Genomic DNA, 23,841 nt, shown 5'->3' on the forward strand with positions numbered 1-23,841 from the left:
ATCAGGAAGAATTCTGTCTCTCCAGTTTCAACTGTATCTCAATATTTTATGTGACACATAGGGAATAAAAAATGTAATTGAGGTAGGTGTGCCTGTGCATACCTTTAGTCCCTGCACTTGGGAGGCAACTCCACAGGGTGGATCATAGTGAGTTCTAGGTCAGCTGTAGCTATACAGTGAGACCCTGTTTCAACAACAACAATGTAAATGATAGAGAAAGTGCAACATCCTGGGTGACTACAGAAAGACTTTAACTGTTCAGAAGTTTCCTGAGATGAATAGAGTTTGTGGCTGGACAAGTGTTTGTTTGTCTAATTTAATTTACTGGATGCTGTTTTTATTTCTAGGTTCACTACAATTAGGCAATTTTATTTTAAAATGTGGAAGAAATGAAAGCATGGATTGCAAAAGTTGCACATAGACGGAGACTTGCCTTTATTATGTGAGGCCAATTGTGAGAGTGCAAGAAAATTTCAGGTTTGCTACTGGGACAGGAAATGGCCATAGTTGGTGATAGACATTCAGGCCTTCAGCTGTGAGAACAATTCTCACTTAAAACTTCACTACATAAGAACAATATTATCTCGATATAGGCAAACACCACAGCATGGGAGCTCCTTTTTTTGTTGTTTTTGTTTTGTTTTATTTTGGTTTTTGTTTTTTCAAGACAGGGTTTCTCTGTATAGCCCTGGCTGTCCTGGAACTCACTCTGTAGACCAGGCTGGCCTCGAACTCAGAAATCTGCCTGCCTCTGCCTCCCCAGTGCTGGGATTAAAGGCATGTGCCACCACACCTGGCTAGCATGGGAGCTCTTGATTCTTACCTGGTGAGACAGAGACTTCAAACAGACTATGGGGGCAAGGGATCCTCTCTTCCCCCAGGTCCCTTACTCTTCCCTGACTTTCTATCCTGCCTCAGTCATAGGAGGAAACAGGACTCTATATCAGGGGTGACAACCAGAAGGTACAGAGCATGGAGCAGCTGTGCTGTGTCCCCTCTTCCCTGGCCTGTGACCACAGACTTTCTTTTCTGCTCTTCTTAGTGAGTCCTTAATGTTTTATCTATTGCTTTCTCTTTTTTATTTTGTTGTTGTTTGTTTGTTTGTCTAAGACATGTTCTCTCTGTGTAGCACTGGTTGTCCTGGAACTCACTCTGTAGTCAAGGCTAGCCTTGAGCTCACAGAGATCTACTTACCTCTGCGTCCCTCTGGAGTGCTGGGATTAAAGGCATACAACCACCATGCCAGCCCTATCTGTTACTTTCTATGATCACATTTTAAGTTCAAAAAGTTACTCTCTGGTCTTTAAGGGTCTTTGATGTATCAATTCTCTCTAAATCTCATATATTGTTCAGTTGGTGACACATTTACTTTCTAAGAGGTCAGGGCCCCTTACAACAAGTGGAACAGTCAACAATGGGGCAACAGTGCAGTTCTCCTATTTGTTTTCCAGCCTTTCCAAGGACAGAGAATAAGTTGCAGTATTCCCTCAGCTTCATAAAGTTTATCCTGGCAGGGGCTGAGTATTGAGTTTGTGCTAACATCAGAGCTAGGTGTTAGTGACATGAACATAAATTTTATATCCCCCTTTTCTTTTTCCAGCACATATAACCAAGCGGGGGGACAGTTAGACAAGTAGATAAAAACAAGCATTATGGAGGCTGTATAAGTCAGGTGAACAGAAACCTCAGACAGATTTTACCAGAAGAGAGGCTTGAGCTAAGGTACAGAGAATCAAAGCCCATCTGGGGAGAAATTCAAGGGTGATCCTATGGGTAGAGTCGAGAACAGATGTGGGCATCTGCAGGGAAAGTAACGTTGTGCAGTGTGGGGATGAGGGTGGAAACAAAACAGCACAACCAGGAAGAACTCGGGTTTAGAGGTGAAGGAATATTAAATTCATTTTGGGTGGATCCTGATACTCATGGCAGAGCATCCCACTCTGGTTCTATGAGTTAGTCTTCAAAGTTTTTTTTTGCTAGGAGAACGGAGGCAGAGGCAGTAAAGAACCAGGACATGCCATCATGCTTGCCCATAATTGGGACTGAATAACTGTTTGTTGATGAGCAAATGAATGTTGATGGAAAGTGACAGCCTCATCGTTCTTGGCACACTACATGCACATAAGCTGTGGGTGTGGAGAACTCACAAAATTTATTTCTTGGTGTGATGGACTTGACAGTATTTTTATGATTAAAAAAAAAACAAAACAAAACCTATATTTTTGAGAAGTTATTCTGACTCTACATGCAGCATGAACCAGAAAGGGATCAGTCCTGAGTACACATTAACTGCTAGGAAAGGAGGACATATCAGGAGAGAGAGAGAGAGAGAGAGAGAGAGAGAGAGCTGGGGAGGACAGGGTGTGGAGGTCAGACACTCCATTTATGCTGTGCTCCTGGGAAAATGAGGCCAACTCTCCACAGTTCTCTGTACTGACTTGTGGAGCTGACACAATGTATATTCCTTGGTATTCTCTGAATGTATAATACTTAGCATAATACTTAGACTAGGCTCAGTATGAGGCAGCTAAGCTAGTGTGTTAATAGAATATCTGAGGTTGGCTCCTGCACATAGAAGCTTACTCACGGGCATAGCAGGAGCGTGGACCAATCTGCTGAAAATCAGACATCCTTGAAAAGGTGGGTATATGTTTCTGTGAGAGAAATATCACACATCGAATCAGAGTGTAAGACTGGTACAAAGATTCTACACCACCCCTTCTCCATTGGTCCAGTTAACTCCCATTCAGCCCTGTTTCTTCAAAGGTCCATCACACAAGGAGTTTCCACCACACTAACTCCAAAGCCATAGCAATGGCTTTCATGGTGTAGCTACTGCGGTAAATATAAAAAGCCCCAAGGTGTTTGGGGAAGCTGGGAGGCAGTGGGGAAACTGAGTTAGTTCACATCACCTTCTCTGTGAGGGTGGTAAGAAGAGACTGAGGAAGGAAGTTCTGGAGTGGGGATTTTAGAGAGAATGACACAAACTCAGGGTGGCAGTGTATCCGGTTCAGATCTGTCATCCCATCGCCTGAAGAACCAACCAGGTATACTGCACTCAAGGTTAGAGTGCTCTACACCACGGAACCTCCCCAACAAGTGAGGCAACTAGAAATTTATCATGGACATTTTCTATTTCTTCTCTTTTATTCTTTGAGACAGGCTCTTATGTAGCCCAGGCTGGCCTGGAACTAACTCACCATGTAGCTACTTGGGGATGATGAACTCTAGATTCTCCCTGCAGCAGTACTGTGAGTGTTCTGTTACCTTCTCCATAACCAGCAGCAAAGCAAACCCTGCCAGCCAGCCAGCCATCCCAGTGTCTCTCAGTGGTTGACTAAGTTTTTCAACTTTCTTAGTGTCAAATTGTGCTATTTTACATTATCTCCTATTTAGATTTCAAAGTTTCTTCTTCTGCTGCTTTTTTTTTTTTTTTTAATTATAGATGGGGCTGGAGGTGGACGCAGATTAAAAAAAAAAAAAAGTGCTTGCCTAATATTCAGGAAGCCATGAACTCTCCTGACCACATAAAACCAAGCATAGCAGCGTACACAGGAGGCAGGAGGGGCAGATGTAAGACCATCCTCTGCTAGTTTGAGGCCAGCTTTGAGAAACAGGAGACCTTGTCTCAAAACACAAGACAAGAAGGAAGGAACATATGCCCTTCCTCAAACCCACACCCAAGAGGAACCCATGGGTTAGCAGTGTTGTGATAATTTCATGATGGTGTTAACCGGTGCTCTAGAGGAAAAAAAAAAAATCAGCATTCAGAAGACATTCACTGTATTTAAAGTGGCCATCACTCATTTACTTTAAAAGATTTTCTAGTTGGGTGCAGTAAAGATTGCTATGAGTTTAAGGTCTTCAAGGGCTACAGTGTGAGACCATGTCTCAAAAGAAAAAAAACCCTATTTTACTTTATATATATATGAAATGTTAAGGAATTTATTTTCTCCTGAAGATCTGTGGTTTCTGCCACCACAGTTGTTTCAGATGTCAGATCAAACATAAAAGGCATGCAGCTCAGCATGTGCTCCTGGATTCACACACTCCTTTGCAGTTCTCTTTGCTGTCTTGGAAACAGGAGACTGTGTCAGTTCTCTTCAATGCTTCTGCTCATTGGCCACTCTGTGTGTCTGTCATAGATCTAGCTAGCTGAGCTCTGAAGGATGGGAAGTTAAGTGCTTTCCGTTATTCTAGCTGAGAGGTATGGAGTCACTCATGCTCACCTTTGCACACAGGTCAGATGATGTCTGAGAGAGAAATTCCTGAGTGGAAGGGACATTCCTGTGAATAGAGAAATTTAAATCTTGGGCTGCCACCCCACAGCTTCCTCTAACTTTATCAGAAGCCTCTCATTTAGAAAGTCTGTATAAGGGCCACTTTCCAAAGACCTCTTTGTGACAGTTACACTAAATAAAATGTCCAGTGGGAAATTGGCTCAGTGGGTAAATGCTTGCCGCACAGCCTGACACCCTGTGTTCGATCTCCAGCATCCACCTTTGTGCTGCTGTGTATCTGTAATAGCAGCTCTCCTACTGTAGAAGACAGAGAATCCACTGAAGCTCCTGGGTGGCCTAGCCTGGAGTAAGCAGTACAAAGACCCTGAGTCAACAGGGAGGTGGAGACTGTCCTCTCACCTCTATGGGTGTGCCACACATTCCTCTGCACTCTCACACACGATAAACAGACAAGTACACAAACAAATTGAAAACATCCATGTTTGAATAACCCAGGGCTTACCAACTGTACTTATAACTGGAATCAGAACTGTTTCAGGCCCTTCTACTCCCCGGTGTTCTCTGTGATCACATCAAAATGTACTACACAGTTTTAGAGATGGCTCAGTGAGCAAGAGCATTGCCCGCAGGAGCAATGGTTCCAGAGCACCAGGACTTGGCTTCCTCTCCGACACATAGATCACATCTGTTTCTAAACGCAGTTCCAGGGGTATCCAACAGCCTTTCTGACCTCTGTAGACATCAAGCATGCATGTGGTGCAACACACACACACACACACACACACACACACACACACACACACACACAAAATAAACATTAAAAATACTCACATATAGCATAATCGTTAAAATATACTCAGGCTGAGAACATACTTTAAAAAGAGAAATACTAATCAAGCAAGCATGGTAACCCCTTAGTGTTTCAGAGGCTACCCTCTTCCCCTGTGCCTCTGGCAGTGTACACTTGGTTCTGGAAGGTGTGTGTGTCTGAAGCTAATTTGAAAAGCAATTGTGTTTGTTCTTCGTAGCTTTTCCAAACCGTAGCTTTTTTGAGACTCCTTAAACTCCCCAGTTTTTTTTTTTTTTTTTGAGACTCCTTAAACTCCCCAGTTCTCGGACAAGGTGTAAAATTAGGTCAAAGCTACGTCTTTTGGGAGCAAAGCTTGGGCCTTAAGGCCTGATCTTGGCGAGAGTAGAGACGCGGGCGCTGGTGGCACACCTCTGGCGGTCCTCAGATCCGAGGGAAGCACATGCCTGCGCGACCCTTGCCGGAACTCTGGGGCCACGCGAGGCTGCTGGAGGTTGCGTCCCTATCCTGGAGACAAAGGGGACCTCTGGGCTCAGTGCTGCAGCCAGCTGCTGAGGTGTCCCACGTGGGCACTGCTCTGTGCCACTGGGAGGCGGGGCAGGAACGATCGGGGCAACACCTCCACTGCCGACCAATAAGCAGGGCCGCTGCCTAGGGACCAGCGATGATTGGTTGCATCGGCCCCTCCCCGCCCTTGATATAAGCGCCAAACTCCAGAAGGTTTTAGCCAAAGCAACACCACTCACTCCTGCCCCAGCATGCAGAAGGACGTCTCTTTGAGCGGCTTCCTGCCTAGTTTCCAGCATTTCGCCACTCAGGCCATCCACGTGGGACAAGAACCTGAGCAATGGAATTCTCGTGCCGTGGTGCTGCCCATTTCGCTGGCCACCACATTCAAGCAGGACTTCCCGGGCCAGTCCTCGGTAAGCAGCCAGGCAGGGCTGGGCTGACTGTGGGAGCGCTCAGGACATGCGTTCTCTGCGATTTTCAGTTAAAAACCAGAACTGTAAGTTGTTGAATTCTGTAGCATTGAAGCTACCTGCAGCCAGTCCTACTCTGAAAAATGAAGGCTCTTGGGCTGGTGAGATGGCTCAGCAGTTGTGCTGACTAGTTTTATATCAACTTGACTCAAGTGAGAGAGGAAGGGACCTCGATTGAGACAATGCCTCCAGTAGATCAGGCTGCAAGCAGGCATTTTCTTAATTAGAGATTGATGGGGAGGACAAGTCCAAGGTGGGTGGGGACCCCCCCCCCAGGCTAGTGGCCCTGCGTTCTATAAGAAGTTGGGTGGACAAGCCGGTAAGAAGCCACCCCTCCGTGGCCTCTGCATTAGTTATTGCCTCCAGGTTCCTGTCCTAACTGCTTTCCATGGTGAACTGTTAGATGGAAGTAAAATAAGCTCTTTCCTCCCTAAGTTGGTTTTGGTCATGGTGTTTATTACAGGGTATATAAAGGTGCTTGTCACCAGACCTGACTACTATAATTTAATCCCATAATCTATAGGATGGAAGGAGAGAACCAACTCCTGTAGTTGTCCTTTGATGCACCCAAAGGCTTGCACTCTTTCTCTCTCTCCCTCTCTCTCCTTCCCTCTCCTTCCCTCCCCCTCCCTCTCTTCTCTCTCCCCCCAGTCTCTTTCACCCCCTCTGTCCCTCTCTCCCTTTCCTCTCTTCTTCCCTCCCCCCTCAGTCTCTCTTTCTCTTTCTCTTCTCTCTCTCACACACTAAACAATGAAAATCCTAGAATTAAGATTAGTTTCAGTCAGTATGTTCAGTTAATAGCTAATGAGTATTTATGTACCAAATGCGTACTTAAAATCTATGTGTGTTACATGTAGAGTCTCATTCAAGGTTAACAAGAAGGATCCTAGCCTGAACTAAGGTCTCAGTGTTCAGACTGAGATAGCTGAGATATAGGGTTATAAGCACTAGGTCTACCAAGGCTCTTGAGCAATGAAACTGGACTTTAATTTATCTTGAACCCCTCCCTTCTGCAACTGACTCCATGGTGCTGCCCTGTAACTGAGCTATGTAATAGTTCAAGCCATTTCATCATCCAAGCCAGCAGTTCTCAACCTCTGGGCTGTGACCCCTTTGGGAGTGGAACAACCCTTTTTCAGGGGTTACATGTGTCAGGTATTTACATTACGATTCCTAATAGTAGCAAAATTACAGTTACGAAGTAGCAACAAAAATAATTAGTTGGGGGTCACTACACCACGAGGAACTGTATTAAAGTGTCACAGCATCAGGAAGATTGGCAACCATTGATCTAAGTAGTGTGGCTTTGTGATTAAGAGCACATGGGTTTTAATTCTTACATCAGCTTCTCTGGCTGAGTAACCTGGAGGAAGCTATTTAACCCATCCAAGACTTGAGATGACCTTGTGTAAACTGGGATAATGATAGAACACACTACACAAGCTGTGAGTGTTGTAACATTTCTAAATTTTGTAGTACACACTTAGGAGTACTTTGGTGTTTGCAGTCTTCCTGCCTTGTTATTTCCATTTGACCACAGCAGCTAAGTCAGAGGGCAGGGGTTAAATCCTTTTATAAAAAACGGAAACTGACCCAGACTCAAACAAACACAAGCGACCAAGTGACTGGTAAAGCCTGTAAGATGCAGCCTTGTGAATCTCATGGCATCTTCCTTTTTGGTGGCTTACAGAATGGGTCTTGGTATATGAAAAATGCCCCAGGTTCAGAGGACAGCTGTTATCAAAGCAGTTGTTGCACATTCCCAGGTCTTGACTGCTCTGGATACTGCCTTTCTGTGTTCTAAGCCAGGTAAAGTTCTTACAAACAACCTTTTTTTGTATGTGAGGTGGAGTCCCAAAAGCGTCTCTATATCAGGCTAGGATACTCCTGATGATGTGCATTCAAAACATGCACATCACCTCCTCCCAAGTATGCCCCTCCTAGATAGCTTTTCTGCCTGTGTGGAAAAAAGTGTATAGAAATTGAGCACTCAGGTATGATATTAATGTTAAAATGGTTCAGAGAGCAAGCAGGAGTGGTTAAACCCAGTCAGTATGTGCTCAGAATCTCCAAAAGATAATAGCACTGCAGCGAAGAGAAGTATCAGAGATCTTTAGTTCCATTTGAAAAGCCATGGAATGCACAAGATAATTTGCCAATGAAAGAAGCTCTCCTTCCCTGGAAGTTAAATGTCTGCATGCTTATGAATATTTATGTGAGACTGGCTGTTCTAGAAGCCAAGCGTTTGTAGGAAGGTTTGGTGAGTTTAGCGTCTAGGTGATGAGTGCTGGAACCCTGTAAACTGTGTTTATCTAACACAGGGGGAAACTCTTAAAATTATTATTACTAATACTAGAAGTTTGAGTCTGAAACAAGGGTATAAGTAGTGGTGTACAGTATAAGCCCAGGGGAGAAAATTGTAGGATGTTTTGTTTGTTTGTTTGTTTTTAAAACAGTCTCTAATTAGTGAGAGATGGCCTTGAACTCACAGATTAATCTTTGCTTCTGCTGGGATTGCAGATGTGTATGACCACAGGAGTTTAGATCCTAGGTTGGCTCTGGCTCTCACATTCCCCAGGCCTTTTTATTTTTATTTATTTATTTTTTTGTTTTTTCGAGACAGGGTTTCTCTGTATAGCCCTGGCTGTCCTGGAACTCACTTTGTAGACCAGGCTGGCCTCGAACTCGGAAATCCGCCTGCCTCTGCCTCTCAAATTCTTGGGATTAAAGGCGTGTGCCACCACGCCCGGCAAGTCATTTTTTATAGTGTCAAGATCTGAGCCCTGAGCAAGTGAATGGCTCTTTGAACCCTCTCTGTGCTAAATGGACCTGTATCACTTAAGCCTTGGGAAGAGAAGCACGGGCTAGACTCATTCGCTTCCCTTTTCCTAATCTTATAAGGAGGTGAGGCTAACATAACTGCAAGGTCATTCTAATGTTAAGGACTGCCACCCACCTAGTGGTTAGCGTAGCACACTGAGGAATTTGTGCGTTGCCCCATTTCATCTTCACAACTTTGCAAGTAAATGTGTATTGTCCCCCTCAATCCCAGACTGCAGGGAAAATCCCAGATGTTGAGGTGTTTCCTTACTAGCACCGAGCTCATAAGTGGCAGGTACATCATCCTCACCCAGTTTACTCATTTTTATTTTTGTGTACAGGTGTTTTGCCTGCATGTCAGTCTGTCTGTGCACACAGTCATGTAGTGCCTGCCGAGGCCAGAAGAAGACCTCAGAATGTCGGAACTAAAGTTCCAGACAGTGAACTGACATGTGGGGGCTTGGAGTTGAAGTAGGTCCTCTGAAAGAATACCGAGCATCCTTAACCACTGAGCCACCTCTCCAGCCCCACCTTTGGTTATGTTCTAAGCCTCTCCATACTTCCCTAGCCACAACAATGCCACAGCCAGAAAGCAATTATGGTGGGATGGGCCTGTAGCTGTGGCCATGTCTTCATGGGCTCTGATAATAAACCCTGTTCCTTCTCTTCCTCCTTCGCCCTTTCTTATTTTCAGGGTTTTGAATACAGCCGCTCTGGAAATCCAACAAGGAATTGCTTGGAAAAAGCAGTGGCTGCGTTGGATGGGGCAAAGCACAGTAAGAGATTTACATCTGGAATGAAAGCCAGATTCTCTTTAGTTGGCTAGGGGGCCACAGAAGCATAGAAGATAGAAAATAGAGATCCTCATATTCCAAATTTGCATTTTCCTAAGACAGTGAATCCTTTGGCAGTATCCTTCAGCTGGGATATACAAGTGTGTTCTCACTAGTTAGATAGAGTATATAGTTTGCAAGTAAATGTGTATTTTTTTCCCCCAACCCCAGACTGACTGTTGGAATGTTGAAGCGTTTCCTTACTAGTACCGAGTTTATAAGTGGCAGGTACATCATTCTCATCCAATTTACTCATTTTTATTTTGTAGGTGTTTTGCCTGCATGTCAGTCTGTCTGTGCACCACAGGCATTGCAGTGCCTGCAGACACCAACTCCTCTGCAGGGGTTGTAATGACCATGCAGAATGGTAGCCCTCACTACTCTCTTCATCTCAGGCTATCACTGTGCTCATTTGTCAAATCCAATATCTTTGATAATATGCTCTCAGAGGGAAGGAACTCAGTCCCTGAACCTTTTCTGGGGAGTGAGTGCTGGTTAAGTCATCTTTGTATTTTCAATATAAATTATGCTAAACGATCAGAATAGTCAAGAGAAAGAGTCTCAATATCTACCCTGTGTGTGTGTGTATATATATATCTATATACACACAGTATTTTAAAGGTTTCAGAAAGGGCTCTCGTAACATTAATTGGGAGGACCTCAGAGGAGTAGTAGCAGTGGGAAACTACAGTACAGGTGGTACTAACTTGTTGCTAAGATTTTGGGTTCTTAACTTACTTGAATTTGCTGTTCATGGTAGGTTTGGCCTTTGCATCGGGGCTTGCTGCCACCATTACGATTACCCATCTTTTAAAAGCAGGAGATGAAATCATTTGTATGGATGAAGTGTATGGAGGTAAGTGATCTCTCATTTCCAGGTGTGCCAGGTAGTGCTTTGAAGATAGCAATAAGTCTTGAATTCCATGGGTACTATTCCACTTTCAGGGACAATGTTCTTTCAAAGGTGGCAGGCATTTCCATGGGACTCAGACTCTGTGTTCCAGAAGTACCTAGCAGACACTGTCTGATAAGAATTATGTGTAAGATGCTAGAAGAAGAAGGATGTGGGACTTGTTCAGCCTTCAGACACACTACGTCCTTGGTTCTGAGCATGCAACACATGCACTTGGTATGAGTTATGCTGTCAAGGCACATGGTGTCAATGAATGTCACAGGAGAATAATTTCTGAGAGGCAGTTCTCTCCTTCTACCCTGTGAGTTCTGATATGAAGCTCAGGTTGCCACACTTGGTGGTCAGAATCTTTGACCTGTTTGTCTCATCAGTAATGATTCATTTGCTTTAGACTTGCATACCATGAAGAAACTGCTAACAATTGTTTATGCCTGTGAATTCCAGCACTCAGGATGTTGAGGCAGGAGAATTGCCACGAATTGGCCAGCTTGGGCTATATAGTGAGTTTGAGGTCTGTTGAGCTACAGGGAGATTGTTTTTTTGGTCTTTTTTTTTTTTTTTTTTTTTTTTTTTGGTTTTTTCGAGACAGGGTTTCTCTGTATAGCCCTGCCTGTCCTGGAACTCACTTTGTAGACCAGGCTGGCCTTGAACTCAGAAATCCGCCTGCCTCTGCCTCCCGAGTGCTGGGATTAAAGGAGTGCGCCACCATGCCCGGGAGATTGTTTTTTAATACATACTTTTGAAGTGATAATATAATTACATCATTTTCCTTTTCCTTCCTTCAACTTTTCCCATGTGCATACACACCCTGCCATGAGCATCCTCTCAAATTCATGGCCTCTTTTTCTTTGATTATTGTTACATGTGTGTATGCGTGTGTGTATGTTCCTAAATACATAAATATTTAATACATAATACAACTTGCTAACTCCATAAAATGTTACCTGTATGTTTATAATCTCAAGGTATTAGATAACCAATTGGGGTGGGGCTCCACTCTGGGGAAGATCATCTTTCCCCACTCAGCCTTCCTTAACCTTCTTTAGTTATTTGTAGTTCTCTGCCTAGGTTGAGGCCTCTTGGCTTTTGCCCTTTCCATGTTAGCATGTTCATTGGTTTCATTGTTTGTTGTTCACGTCTTAGGCAGCCATGTTGGTGGGATTTCATAGGTTAGCCTCTCTTGACATGTCTAGGAAGTTCAATCTCACAGCAAACTTCTGTCTTTCTGCTCCCTGTTCTGTAATGATTCCTGAGCATTAAGTGCTGTGTTGTAGATACAACCACTGGGACTGTTCACACCAAGACCCTGTCTTATACTTACATGTGTGTACATGCAGAGATTTCTACAGGAAATTCGTTTCAGAAATGGGTCTTCTTCTTGTCACTTATATGTATTGTATCAAGTATATTTTATTTGACTCTGTGTTATCTCAAACCATGTTGCTTAGCTACACTGAAGTTGCTCAGTTGCTTTTTTTTTTTTGGAGTGTTTTCATTTTGGAAGTGGGCAGGTCTGCCAAGAGCAGATACTTCCTGACATTGTGTTCTTTGCATATTATCTGTCTTCTGTCTCAGGCACTAACAGGTACTTCAGGAGGGTGGCATCTGAATTTGGACTGAAGATTTCTTTTGTAGATTGTTCCAAAATCAAATTGCTAGAGGCAGCGATTACACCACAAACCAAGGTAACTAGCTTGGCTTTTGAGTTTGTCCGTTTTCTTGTGATGTGTTAAGCCCATACTTTTCTGTTTACTAGAGGATGTAATTTAAATCCAAATAACATTTTATTGAATCTGTTGGAAACATTGAGTTTGACATGGGCTAGAATCTCCATGGCTTGACAGCATAATAGCCTAATTTCAACTGGGCCTTGAGGAAGGAGGGAGAGAAAGAGCATTAGACAGAAAATGGTACAATATATTTAAAACCACATAACAGGGCTTTAACTGGAAGGGGAGATTTCCCTTTAAAACCTGGAGTGGAGGAACTGGAAAGATGGTTCAGTGGTCAAGAACATTTACTGTTCTTGCAGAAAGAAGATCAGGGTTTGGTGGCTCACAACCATCTATAACTCAGTCCCAGAGGAGCCAATGTCTTCTTCTGGCCTTTGAAAGTACCAGGCATATATGTGGTACCCAGATAGATATATACACAGGCAGAACACGGGATACACATTTTAAAAAGTAATAAATAAATGTAAAACTCAACCGGGCAGTGGTGGCACACGCCTTTAATCCCAGCACTTGGGAGGCAGAGGCAGGCGGGTTTCTGAGTTTGAGGCCAGCCTGGTCTGCAGAGTGAGTTTCAGGACAGCCAGGGCTATACAGAGAAGCCCGGTCTCGAAAAACAAACAAACCCCCCCCCCCAAAACAAACAGACAGATAAATGTAAAACTCAGGAGCTTTAAGAGTGGAATAGTGGTTGGATAAATGGCTTAGTGGTGGTTAAGAACATTTACTGCTCTTGCAGGGGGACTCAAATTTGGTTCCCAACACTACATTGGATGGCTCATAAATGCCTATAATTTCAGCTTCAAGAAATCCAATGCTTTTGCCCTCTGTAGACACCTGCACCTGCATGCATAGACTCACACTCAGACATACATATATTCCCATAACTAAAAATAAACTCTTTACAAAAAAAAATGAGATTGGGAGAGGGAGAGAGAGACATGCAGAGATAGACAGCTGCCATGAGAGGGATGGGAGATATCAGCAGAGCCTCTTTGGAGTAAATTTCCATAGCAATTCCAAGAACAAAAGGAATATCAGACTTTTATAAGTTTCACATCCTATGGTTTCCTTCAATATTGTATACATGACAGAAAGGGTAAATGATCCAGGTATTGTAAATCCTGGATTGCTGTTAGTCCTAGCATAGCCTGCTTCTTAACTCTCTGTCCCAGAAGAAAGTCATAGAGAGGCATTGCATAGCCTTTTAAAAGTGACCTGTCTTGTAGGGGCGGGTCAATGTTCTAATGGTAAGTTTAAAATAAAATTATGTGCATTGTTAGAAGCTAGTGTGGATTTTTTGTTTTGTTTTGTTTTGTTTTGTTTTATTTTGTTTTGTTTTTCGAGACAGGGTTTCTCTGTATAGCCCTGGCTGTGCTGGAATTCACTCTGTAGACCAGGCTGGCCTTGAACTCAGAAATCTGCCTGCCTCTGCCTCCCAAGTGCTGGGATTAAAGGCGTGCGCCACCACGCCCTGCGCTAGTGTGGATTTAATCTCTCAGCTCCACTCAATGTTTGTTTGTTTTTTTTTTTTTTTTCTTTTGGTAGAAAATTTAAATTCAACAGGATGTAGTTCTCAGTCATACCAAGTGAGCATGATTCAAAGACCATAGGCCTCCTCGGTCCAGTGGCTTTGATCTCTGTCCTGGGAAGCTTGTGAGCCGTGGAAGGTATTTGTGCCTTGAATAGCAGATGTGGCATTTGGGAACCTCATTTAAATTCTGCAGGAGTGAAAGACCAGTGTCTTTTATGAGTGAGCTTTCCCAACTCTCTGCTAAGAATTAAAACATTAGACTTGTACCTAACCTCATGTTGCAGTGAATGCTAAAAGGTGAAAGTCCTTTACACAAAGCATTCCTTCTAGATTAGCACTGGGGCAGCTTTTACTAAGTAAGCTTTGTTTTCAAGGAAGTTGTGTTTTTATCTTGCTTGAAAGAAAAAAAATAAAAATGATTCTAATAGCTGGTCTGAGTGTTCCCAAGGGAAGAAAATCAGATCTTAAGTATGATAAATTTTGTTCATACAATTTTATTGTTGGCTCTTTACTTACTCGCATTAATAAATTTTCCCCTGAAACAGGTTCTGCTTTTGAAGTTATGCATATGTGATATTTATTTATTTTATGTCCATAGGTGTTTTGTTTCCATGCACATATGTGTACTATGTGTGCCTACTACCTGTGGAGGGTGATGGATCCCTTAGAATGGTTAGGAGCCACTGTGCGGTGTTGGGAATCTAACCCTGGGCTCATGAACAAGTGCTTTTAGCTGCTGAGCCATTACTCCAACCCCTGCAGTCAATTTTTATTTTTTAAAGATTTATTTATTTATTACATGTAAGCACACCAGACACACCAGAAGAGGGCATCAGATCTCACTCATTACAGATGGTTGTGAGCCACCATGTGGTTGCTGGGATTTGAACTCAGGACCTTTGGAAGAGCAGTCAGTGCTCTTAACCGCTGAGCCATCTCTCCAGCCCCCCTGCAGTCAATTTTAAAGTCCATGTAAAACAGATTTTGTACTTAGGTACTTGTTTTCATTTTTGTTTGTTTTTAAATTATCTTGATAAGAATTTATTATTCATACCCAGGAGTCATTTTTTTATATGTTTTTAAGTAAACCAAAAATTTTATTTTATTTATTTATTTATTTATTTTTTGGGTTTTTCGAGACAGGGTTTCTCTGTATAGCCCTGGCTGTCCTGGAACTCACTCTGTAGACCAGGCTGGCCTCAAACTCAGATATCCGCCTGCCTCTGCCTCCCGAGTGCTGGGATTAAAGGCATGTGCCACCACGCCCGGCAAACCAAAAATTTTAAACTACTTTTTAATAGTGAACTTCCAGACTTGGGAGTGCATTCAACTAGATATCTTGTCTGTCTATATAGGTAATTAAAAGTCATTAGTTTTTCTAAGAGAAAGGTGTAGATAATACAGCTCAAAGCAGATGCACTTTATTAACAGAGTTCTCATTTGGTCTTTTCAGTAACCATTGAGGGTGCATATCATGGCTGGATTGTGGTAGATCTGTGTGCTCACTGCCTGTGAAGCTGGCTTTCTGTGAGGCTGCCACTTGTTTTCTTCAGCCTAATGCATTTCCTCAGGTTTAGTGTATCTAGTGCCTTTGTCATTATTTAACTTTGAGGATGTCCTTAGTGGCTGATGGTAGCCTTGAATTTGTGGTTCTTCTGCCTCTGTTACTTGAATGATGAGAATGTAGGCATCATAACTCCCCACCCCCACCCACCAATCCCTTCTGGTTTAATAAATGCTAGGGATTGATCCCAGGCTACATGCATGCTAGGCAAGGTCTTTACTGACTACTTCTCCAGAGCAAGGATATATTTTTATACAATCTATTATTATCTGTCTTTGAGAACAGAAGTTCCCGCACAAGTCTCTGGGATAATTATGCAATTAACTTTTTCTTATTAGATACACATAACCTCATTTGAGCCTAACAATTGTTCTGTAAGATAAATACACCAACACTTTTATTCAGATGAACTGGAGAAAGAGAGTTTATGAAGCAATAGCCTGTGTGAAGTTTGTAGAGAAAGCTTAGACTCAGACTTAAGTGTTCCACCTTTATTGTCGAAGCCTTTCCATCATGGCAAGTAGTTGCCTTCTACATTGTTGCGCGTGAGATGTGTATGTCATATATTTTTACATACTGTTGTTTGCTGAATTACTGCAGCTTGTTTGGATCGAAACACCCACAAACCCAACCTTGAAGTTGGCTGACATTGAAGCCTGCGCACAAATTGTCCACAAACATGGAGACATCATTTTGGTTGTAGATAACACCTTCATGTCTGCATATTTCCAGGTAAATGAAATAAACGGTTTGTGCTGTGATTAATAAACCACACCATAATGTGTAATTTTAAAAGGGAAGTCTACATTATAATATAATCATTATCAAACTGTGAGATATAACAATTATTGATTAGACAAAGAATCAGATTTGGACTTTCTTTTTTTTTTAATATTAGTTATTATCTCAGAACTGTGTTACTATTTTATTGGAAGTTTTTCTGGGATCAGTGAACCCCAGGAATAGGAGTAAACGCATTTGTTAGGCCAGAAAGTATAAGAACAGACACTATATAGGCTAGTTTTATGTGTCAACTTGACACAAGATAGAAACATCAGAGAAGAAGGAGCTTAGTTGAAAAATGCTTCCATGAGATCCAGCTGTAAGGCATTTTCTCAATTACTGATTGATGGGGGTGGTCCCAGCTCATTCTAGGTGGTGCCATCTCTGGTCCTGGGTTCTTTAAGAAAGCAGGCTGAGTGAGCCAGGGGAAACAAGCCAGTAAGCAGTACCCTCCATGGCCTCTGAGTCAGCTTCTGCCTCCAGGTTCCAATCCTGCTTGAGTTCCCATCCTGACTTCCTCCAATAACAGATTATGATCTGGAAATGTAAGCCAAATGAACCCTTTTCTCTACAACTTGCTTTTTAGTCATGCTGTTTCATCACAACAATAAAAGCCTAAGACAGACACTATGGGTAGGAACAGGGTAGGTGGTCTCAGACCTTTATAGCAGTTAAGAAAAGTTACTGTCCTCCCTTGCCTATTTGAACCCTTCCTCAGCCATCTGAGTTGAGATACCAGGAGCCATCAGAGTTAGGGTCATGAGTTTCCTAGATGGTGAGAGATTGGGAGTTTCTCTTTGTATTTTAACCTTTCTTGTCCCTAGAGTATCATTGGGACAGCCCTTTCTGATCTCTTAGGCTATAGAAGTCTGTAAAGACATGGCTTGTTGGGTAGTTGTATCTCTGATGCTGTCCACGTCGCAGGCACTAGCATGGCAGTGTGCTGGTTATCAATTCATGTTAAGATAGAAATTTCTGTTTCACCTGTCTCATGTTATGGCTAAGAATTCTTGGCTTATTTGGGCTGCTGTAGCTCAGTGCTGCAATCTGGATGGCTTCAGAGCAGGCAGGACTTTTACTTTTTACCAACCAAGTGTGAAACCTTGTACCTTGTCCAGTTTTAATGATTAAAAATCTAAGCAAAGTAGTTTGTACTCACTTGGCACAAAAATGGTTGATTTCGTAAACTGCTCCATGTGTTTAAAGAGTCATAAAATACATCAGTCTCTGCTGCAGGCAATAAGCCCAGGGCCAGCCAACATCTGTAAAGAAACAGGTTTAGGGAGGCTACCAAGTCCCTGTGTAGGGCCAAGTCCATCCTGGGAGAAGAATCCAGACAGCTCTCTGGGGTTTCCATGAGACTCCGATCCTCTTCATAACAGGTCTGTTGTCAGGAGCTCATCACACCCCAGAGTCCTGATTCCTAATGCCATAGCATGGTCATTAAATGCCAACATTTGAATTGGGAGACACAGACATTCCAATCACAGCCATGAGTGTTTTAAGTAACAACTACTGAGAGAGACTTTGTCTGAAGAAAACAAAACCAAAATATATGTGTATAGCATGTAAGTGCGTGCAAATGTATGTTTTAAAGACATAGGGTGGCAACATTAGGGCAGGAGAATAATCTGAACAAATGTCCTTTTGAAAACTGTTACTTATTTGAACTTGTGTGTGTGTGTGTGCATTACAGAATGGTGGTGGAGGTCAGAGGATGCCTTTGTGGATTCAGCTCTCTCCTTTAGTCTTTGGGTTCTAGGGATTGAATTCAGGCCATACCGAGCCATCTCTCCTGCATGAGCAGATTTCTTTGTGACTTTATACTTGTCAAAACTAGTATAATGAAAAAGACTCTTGACAAGGAGTCAAGAGTCCCACAAACCAAGTATGAACAAACACCTTGTACCTTGTCAGGTTTTAATGATTAAAAATCTAAGCAAAATAGGTTGTACACCCTTGGCACAAAAATTTCCTGATGCTTTCATAAACTGCTCCATGTTTTTAACAAGTCATAAAATACACACATCTCTGTTGCAGGCAATAAGCTCAGGGCCAGCCAACAACTGTAAAGGAAAGGTTTAGGGAGGCTTAGACTGGGCCTGCCTCTTGTTTGCATGCAACTTATGCCTTCAGATTCTGAGTCCAGTCTTTTGTTTGTTTGTTTTCCTTTTTCTGTTTGGAGCTTCTTTGGTAGAAGAAACTGTAGGGGCAGACTCAAGATCTTAGACAATTGTAGTTGTGTGGAGTCTCACACAGAAGAGCAGAGACAGATTCATCTGGGATCAGCCATGACAGATGCAGGAGGATGGAATGGTGCTTTTCAGATGGTTCTCAGTTGAAGTAAAAATGTCTGTTGTTTTCTTTCAGAGACCTTTGGCTCTGGGTGCTGATATTTGTATGTGTTCTGCCACAAAATACATGAATGGTAAGATAAACATAGCCTATATCTTAAACATTCTTCACTATAGGTAGGTGATGTAGGGAGAGCTTGTCATTTTGTATCCATTTCTTCTGCTACTGTCACTTGAGTTGAAGATAAAGTAACAAGAAGTGTTGATTTTAATGTAGCCAAGGCTAGTATGGAACTCACTACTTGCCAAGGCTAGCCTTGAAATTCCTGCGTCTATTTCCCAGGTGCTAGGGTGAAAATTGTGCATCACCACACTCCAAATTTCATTGCCCATAGACAAAACTGCATTTGTGGTTCATAGGGCTTACTGTGAAGGGTTGGTTATGCTGCCATTTTGCTGGCAGCTTGGAGATAATGACTCTGCGATTTTTATTTTACTGCTTTAAGTATAGTCACTTCTATAAAACTGGATAAAGGTCACCCAAATGATCAAAGATAAGGCTTTTTGCTTAGGATTTTTTGAAGAGACAATCATGGGTTGGTGCCCGGGGCTTGCCCTGGTCTTTTACAGTTAGGTTAGATAAAGGTCAAAAGACTGATGATCTTCACCTCGTAACTCTCTCTAACTGTACTGGGGGTTCGCAGCTGATGCTTTCTGGAAACTTTATACTCTCTTGCTTATTCTGTGGCTGGAAACTGCTGACTTCTTTTCTCTTTAACTCTCTGTGCTTTATCAAATGCTGGAAAATTGAAACTGTTGGAAACTGTTCTGTGCTTCAATAAGCACTGAAAACCTAACACTATGCTTAAATAAGCGCTGGGAAATTATGAAAAGGATTTATTGCTAGTGCTCCTCTCTCTGGCAGGACAGCCAGGAGCCTCTTAATGACCAAGTGAGAGGCTCCGAGCTTGTTAACTATTTTTGAACCAGAAAGAAAAGAAAAGAAAAGAAAAGAAAAGAAAAGAAAAGAAAAGAAAAGAAAAGAAGTCCCTCACATAGACAACACACACACTGGGAAATGTGTGTGCTGTACAACCTTTCTTTATTGCTGTCAGACTTTTTATACTTTTCGACAAAAAGTTCTCTAAGAAAGAAATACCTTATAGATAAAACGTTACATAAAAGGTGAGTTACAGAGAGCTATCAGTAACAATTTCAAAGTAGTGTTTCATACTGTAAGTTCAGTAAGTTCAAAGTTTTTACATGCCCTTGCCTTATCATAGTGCACACTTGTGGCTTTATACTTGGACCTGAATGTTTTTCCTTGAGCACAAATTTGCCCCAAGCTTACATCTCTTTTTAGTGTAAATATGAAAGCTCATTGTATTCCTTTCTTTTCTTTCTTTTTTTGTTTAAGTTGATCACTTTTATTATTTTGTACAGCAAAGTTTCTGGTGTTCTGAGACCTTTCTTTTTTTTTTTTAATGAGGTATTTTCTTTATTTACATTTTAAATGTTATCCTCTTTCCTGGTTTCCCCTCTGAAAAACCCTCTTCCCCTTCCCCCTTCCCTGCTCATTGTATTTCTTATTATGAAGCCTTTACTTACTATTTATGAGGAGTAGGCACAGTTTATTCTTGATTCTAACTTTCTTACATCTTTCTAGAGAAACAACTAAAACCATCTCTTAAACCTTTCTTTCCAAAATTATTTGAAAGGAAATTCTATAAAATCATTAATTCATCTAAATAGCATTAGTTCATGAATGTTTATCTTCTGCAGAAAAATTTCCCAAAAGTGTAGGCTGATGCCCAGGAATCATTAAACTATTTAATAGTGGCAGGAAAGAAATATTAGCTGTAAGAAGCAATCCTGGTGTAAGCCATTCAAAGATGATGGGCCACTTCCAGGAGGGCCATCTGGTACCTTAGCCTACCCTAGATTGCTCCTGACAGTTTGGAAATTGTGAAATGAGAAATGAACATGAGTTGTTGATGGCGGTGTTTGTGTTTTGTTCTAGGCCACAGCGATGTTGTCATGGGTTTAGTGTCTGTTAATTCTGATGACCTCAATAATCGGCTTCGTTTCCTGCAGAATTGTAAGTGGTCAAAAGTCTGGGTTTCTTTGTGTATGTAGTGTGTGTGTGTGTGCAGGACACTCTCTACTTTAGTCCTTTGAGACAGGGTCACTCCTTAAACCTGCACCTAAGCCCCAGTGATCCTCATGTCTCTGCCCAGCACAGCATTATCATTACAGGTGCACATAGCCAGGTCCAGCTTTCTACTTGGGTACAGTGATCCCAACATAGGCACTTGTTCCTGTACAGTAAGCACTCTTGGGCACTGGGCCATCTCTACAGCCTTCTAAGTCTGGATTCATGTTATGCCATCAGAGACTACACTTGATATTTGCCCTTCCACAAAATACTGTAATACATTTAGGTATAGAGAAAAAGTTATAAAAACATAGTTACACCTAATACTTGATAGGCAGAAAAGATCTCTGTGAATCTGAGGCTAGCCTGGTTTACAAAGTGAGTTCCAACACCAGCCAGAGTACTATTGTAAACATTGAAATGTTAGTTCATGTACATAAGTACCTGGAGTGGTGGTTAGGTTTGAGTAGCACTCAAGACCTAAGCATACACCTTACATCCTAACATCGTTGTGTACATTATATACCTTTCTTGGTAGTTTATTCAGTTTACCTTGAGTATAGGTGATCACCATACTCTAGCTGATAAGAGACAGACATGTTTCAAATTAAAATACTCTTCTAGAAATCACTCAAAGTAAAGCAAAGGGGTTTCGGAGGGTAATTGACTGACTGCTTGATAAATAAGTAGAAATTAGATAACTCAGCAGCTAAAAGCTGGAGCTGCTCTTTGCAGAGAACCTCAGTTCAGTTCCCAGTACCACATCAGGCTCACAAGCACCAGTAACTCCAGCTCTGGGGATCTGACTCTCTCCTGGCCTCTGTAGGCACTGCACCCACACTCACAAATAAAAATAAAATCTTTAAGAGCAGAAATAAGCTATACTATTAGTAGATTGTATAGCAATAATCATGAGCACGCTGCAGATTTTTCCCTGTTATGCGTTTCACAGATATGAGAACCCACATTAGCTGATGTGTCACATCATTAAATCATAAAGAGCAGTGGCATATCTCAAAGATGTGAGGCCCACACTATGCAGAGGGTCTCATCACTGAATCATAAAGGACCATCTGCTGAAAGCTTAACCTTGGTTTCCATTTCTCTGCGTTAACGCATATTTCTCTCAGTGCACTGTTGGTTCCATTCTGTGCTTCCAGTTCAACATAGCAACTCCTTCCTAAAACACAAACGTTGAGTTTCATAGATAGATTTTTCTGAGCCACTCTATTAAAAAAGAGGAACCAGAGGATTCCTTAAGTCCCATGGTACCTCCAAGCTAATCCAAGTTTTGTTTGCTTTCTAGCACTTGGGGCAGTTCCTTCTCCTTTTGATTGTTACCTCTGCTGCCGAGGCCTGAAGACACTGCAGGTCCGGATGGAGAAACATTTCAAGAATGGGATGGCGGTGGCTCATTTCCTGGAGTCCAATCCCCGGGTAGAAAAGGTTGTTTATCCTGGTATGTCAACCTCAGTTCTAGGCAGCTCTGTTTAGGTTAAGACTTTATATGGGTCATTCATCTTTTGTTAGTTTCTTTTTTCGTGTAATTTTACATTGTTCATTGGTTATTGTCACTTTCTTTTTTTTTTTTTTTTAAAGATTTATTTATTTATATGTAAGTACACTGTAGCTGTCTTCAGACACTCCAGAAGAGGGCGCCAGATCTCGTTACGGATGGTTGTGAGCCACCATGTGGTTGCTGGGATTTGAACTCTGGACCTTCGGAAGAGCAGTCGGGTGTTCTTACCCACTGAGCCATCTCACCAGCCCTATTGTCACTTTCTGTCAGGCTCTGGAATGAGCATGGTGGGGCGTGGATAGACAAGATGTTGGCCTGAAGGCAATGAATGTCAGGTGTTAAGACCAGCTTCACATGTGAGATGCCTCTGCATCTGAGGCTTGTGTAGACCCCATCACAGGATAATTCTGGTTAATTGGCTGATGGCCCTGCCAGTCACTTGTTGAACACTAGCTCTTACTATAGTCTGATTTAAGTTTGTCCCACTGAGACGATATACCAGAATTCTCCCCAAACTCTTTTCAGTTCACCAGCCTTTTCGGGTAGATTCCTAGGCTCATTGTTTCCCTTTGAGTTTATGTTAGCAGGTAAGCTGCCATGGGCTTGCTTATGCAGCCTTGTTCTTAGATCTTGTGGCTACAGGATGGATCATGAGTACAGTACTTACGATTTTTGTCTTCAAGGAAATTGGGCAAGCCATACTAGATATGTATATGAGCTCGAATCTCTCACTGCTATTTATTTGGTAAACACTGCTTGCTGGAGTATATTTTGGATACAGGGAAAGAGAAGGGCTCTATGCCCCAGGCAGTGGATAGCACTTGTTAAATGTTCATGGTCAAGTATTTCCAGAGGTATCCAACAACTGTTGGGCTTGGATTTTCTGTAGGAATATGAATGCAATATTAATAAAATAAATGCGTTTTCACTAACGAAGATAGCCTTGTTCCTAAAATACATTAAGGAATTGCAGAAGGGTGCAGTTAACCAGGGAGTCCCGTACCTGCAGAGATCCTGAATGAAGAGAGCACAGGCTGATGGAGTCAAGAGAAGAGACGTGGTCGGGGCATGGGAGGAGTAGAAGAGATGTCTGAAATGCTTGACAGGAGAGAAAGACTTGCACAACCCCGTTGTCAGGCATACTTGCAGCAGATTTAGGGGTCAGTGACCTTGCTCCCTTGAAGTTGTATATGTGGCTCTAGAATGAAACTTCTCTTGTGTTCTGTGGTTGCAGGGCTACCCTCTCACCCGCAGCATGAGCTGGCCAAACGCCAGTGCTCAGGCTGCCCAGGGATGGTCAGTTTCTACATCAAGGGTGCTCTGCAGCATGCTAAGGCCTTCCTCAAAAATCTAAAGGTGAGTTCAAGATTGGATTCTCCTCCAAGACTTCCTTTCTGGAGTAAGTTTTATGGCGCTGAAACACAGTCTTAGTCCTTATTGCTCGCCATAAGTGCTTGCCAACACTGAATAGATTAGCCCGTTTTTCGTTTCTATCACAAAATGCCAGAGACAGGCTATTTTATAAATAAAAGTTTACTTCACTGACTGTTTAAGACCAAAAGCATAAGTTCAGAGTTAGGTGGTCCCCTCCTTAAGTTCTGGTGGCAAATGGCGTCATGTGTGGGAGTGAGAGCAGTCACCAGTCAGGGAGGCCATTGGCACATAGG

At 42.4% G+C, this 23,841-nt stretch overlaps 1 protein-coding gene across 1 annotated transcript in view; it reads left to right on the plus strand.

The window, feature by feature from the left end:
• Positions 1–5,760: 5,760 nt before the first annotated feature.
• The window catches only part of Cth (cystathionine gamma-lyase), a 34,395-nt gene continuing 16,314 nt past the window's right edge, over positions 5,761–23,841 (plus strand). Inside the window, exons 1-9 of the mRNA XM_021158374.2 lie at positions 5,761–5,972; positions 9,544–9,625; positions 10,443–10,538; positions 12,171–12,280; positions 16,024–16,155; positions 18,577–18,634; positions 20,521–20,598; positions 21,962–22,114; positions 23,409–23,530. Coding sequence (XP_021014033.1) covers positions 5,808–5,972; positions 9,544–9,625; positions 10,443–10,538; positions 12,171–12,280; positions 16,024–16,155; positions 18,577–18,634; positions 20,521–20,598; positions 21,962–22,114; positions 23,409–23,530 — 996 coding nt within the window. The 5' untranslated portion in view covers positions 5,761–5,807. The remainder of the gene's footprint in view (positions 5,973–9,543; positions 9,626–10,442; positions 10,539–12,170; positions 12,281–16,023; positions 16,156–18,576; positions 18,635–20,520; positions 20,599–21,961; positions 22,115–23,408; positions 23,531–23,841) is intronic.

This window comes from Mus caroli, unplaced genomic scaffold (assembly GCF_978045245.1).
Source record: "Mus caroli unplaced genomic scaffold, Mus_caroli_1 scaffold_3, whole genome shotgun sequence".
Taxonomy (NCBI): Eukaryota; Metazoa; Chordata; class Mammalia; order Rodentia; family Muridae; genus Mus; species Mus caroli.